The sequence below is a fragment of the Perna viridis genome, chromosome 14 (genome assembly GCF_037379345.1).
Source record: "Perna viridis isolate PV_CMFRI_1.1 ecotype Kerala chromosome 14, ASM3737934v1, whole genome shotgun sequence".
NCBI classification, from domain to species: Eukaryota; Metazoa; Mollusca; class Bivalvia; order Mytilida; family Mytilidae; genus Perna; species Perna viridis.
Genome location: NC_142458.1, coordinates 12,914,953 through 12,917,782, shown reverse-complemented (window position 1 = coordinate 12,917,782; position 2,830 = coordinate 12,914,953). Strand labels below are relative to the sequence as shown.

Genomic DNA, 2,830 nt, shown 5'->3' with positions numbered 1-2,830 from the left:
AAAAATAAAATCCAAGGATAGCAAATGGGAGGAAAAAGACACAAACAACAATGAACATGGAATAACTAAAATTCAACAGACAAAGAAACAACTGCAATCCAGACTCCACTAAAAACTTCAAGCAAGATATTGAGGTATTTGACAGGGATATCTGCCTTTGAAATGTTCAGAGGCAATACATATGAAATGAGATGCCATCACTTGTACTTACATGGTTGTAAGAAAACCAAATATTACAAACTTTTTTTCGATTTATGAACTCTCGATTAACTTGTATTCGAAACCCGACCGCTAGTACATAGGTTGAAGAATTGTCAAACCAAGTTCACAACCTGTGGAAGGTAAGTGTGAAATTACGAGCGTAGATGTATGAATGCAGATACAGGTGACGATATATAGGCTAGGTTATTGGATTGTATTCGCCCTTAACTAGCAGAAACACAGACAAAATCAAACAGATGCTTATTTTATTGAGTGGCAAATTTAATGTCCTGTGCAGTGGCAATGGCCGTTGATACAATGTGGACGTCCATGGTTGCATGAACAATCATCTTGATGTCTGCACGCTAAAATACAAAACAGATGAAAAAGATTTTTCTATGTTTAAAAAACTACAATCATATATATTGCAATATCAGTTCCAGTTAATAAGATATCATGGGACTTAATCAAATTTGTAATAAGTTTTCTGTAAAACCCTTTGACTGTGGGTATATAGTGATATAGGTGTCAGTCCTCCATTCTTTCATTCTTTCCGCCCATTTTTTATTTCGTTCTTACTTCTTTCCTTCCATTATGCAGAGGTGTACCCATCTCTCATCCAGTACTCCTCTTACAATACTGAATGAAATGTAATAGATTTTATTTTTCACACATTCCGTATTATCTATTTCCAGCGCGCACCTCCTAATTTAGATTAAAGTCAAATTAATTTGCATGTTTTTGAATAGGAAAATTAAAAGTGTCGTTTTGGTGTAGATTATTTATCAGTATGATTCTCCTACAAATTGTTTGACATGAAATTGATTGATTGATTTATATTTGTTTAAGTTCAATGGCAGATACGTCCTGTATTTAATGAAAAAAAAAGATAAATATTTAATTAATATGTTACGTGTATTTTTGAAAGAAAAACGGACAACTATATTACATTGTATGTAGCACGTTCGTCAAATGTCGGGCATACGCGTATTGAATGCTCTTTAATTTTCTTACTGGTGCCTTGATGACTTGTGCAGGTACAAGCACTATCAATGCAATGGAGATTCCAGCCATCTTGGCATTTAGTCACAGTACAATCGTTTTGGTTATTACATGATTCAGCAGAGATGGCTACATAAAATATAAAAAAAAATACTTTGTTTATATAGCATAGCTTTAAAAATATATTTGTATTATGGACACAAAATTTTTATGAAAGTTTTGTTTTTGCCACTTTGTATACCGGTTATCGTCAAATCGGTGTTTGCTATTTTAAACATTTTACCATTGTCCATTAACCTTTCTTGTACAGTTTTTGTTCTTTGAGACGATTGTTTAAAATATTTAACGGTGGTCCATTTTAAATGGCGTCCGCATTTCAAAACCTGTTTTTGTATATGTTGATATAATGGTTTATTATGTGTCAAGTTTGTTTCTGATACATTAAGCCATATCTGAGAACACTCGTGGACAAGACATAAATTAGAAGAATGAGCAATAATAAAACAAGTGAGTAAAACATGTACCCAACTACAAATTGACGTTGGGGAACTAAAATATAAATTTTATATACGATTTCAAAGCATCAGAATTATGTAAAGGTAAACTTATGTACTTTCATTGTGTCATTATGTTCAGTTTGTTAAGGAGAAATCAAGGGAACCGGGTTTATAGCGGTAATCAAAAGAATGCAATCCAGGGACAAAGACCAGACATGGGAAACAAACGTACACAACAAAGAACATAAAGTAACTACAATCAAACATACAAAGTAAAAAAAGCAAGTGAGCACCTCGGACCCCACTAAAAACTGGGAGCATGGACCAGGTGCACCGGTAGGGTAAGCGTCCTCTACTTTTCTAGAAACACCCGCCGAGTTGCTCATTAATTGTTTTAAGATGTTTTGATTGTTCACGATCTTTTTTACATCAAAAGAGAAGCGTAAGCTTCTACTTACTAACCAATATAAAAAAAGCATGAAGTATTTTTTAACATAAATAATCTATACCCTTAAAACTTTAATGTTATGTATTAAAAAGTAGAATTAACACAATAATTAAATGTATATATAATACATACCAACAACTAAGGCCAAACAAAGAAAAACAAACTTCATTTTGGTGTTAACAGTACAGAACACTATACAAGTTTGGTAGTATGTATTCTTTATATAAGTAAATTTTCATGAGTAAATGACGACGTTATTCTACATTTACGAAATTAACCGTACTTAAAATAGCCCTTATCATGTTATACCTCGAAGAAACCAAAATAAACTTTGGTCTAGAATTCGACCTGGTTATAATTTAAAAAAAGTACAGAAGATTAGAATTCGAGACAGAAAAAAATATTACAGTAAACCTTTTCGAGCTACACTTTCCATTAACATTTCTCAATGTATCATTTAAAAATCCCCCTTCCCCATACAATCCACATTACATTCCGTTATTATAGAATTACATATATATGACAACAATAGCATATTTTAAGATTTTAATATTGAACATATTGCTTATATTCAATTACATTGTAGTTTTTATTTACATTTCAAAACCGAAACTTTTAATTCGACCTTTTCATCTCTTCCATGAAAAGTCCCGCCTTTCTGCTAAGAATTTGATTCATTCAT

At 32.0% G+C, this 2,830-nt stretch overlaps 1 protein-coding gene across 1 annotated transcript; it reads right to left on the bottom strand.

Annotated features, from left to right (window-relative positions):
- Positions 1–450: 450 nt before the first annotated feature.
- Positions 451–2,409, bottom strand: LOC148598253 (uncharacterized). The gene is made up of 3 exons (XM_088561407.1): positions 2,281–2,409; positions 1,216–1,332; positions 451–566 (listed from the first exon to the last, which is right to left on the bottom strand). The coding sequence occupies exons 1-3, from the start codon at positions 2,315–2,317 to the stop codon at positions 484–486; spliced, it is 237 nt and encodes a 78-aa protein (XP_088417533.1). The 5' UTR covers positions 2,318–2,409; the 3' UTR covers positions 451–483.
- Between the last annotated feature and the right edge of the window lie 421 nt (positions 2,410–2,830).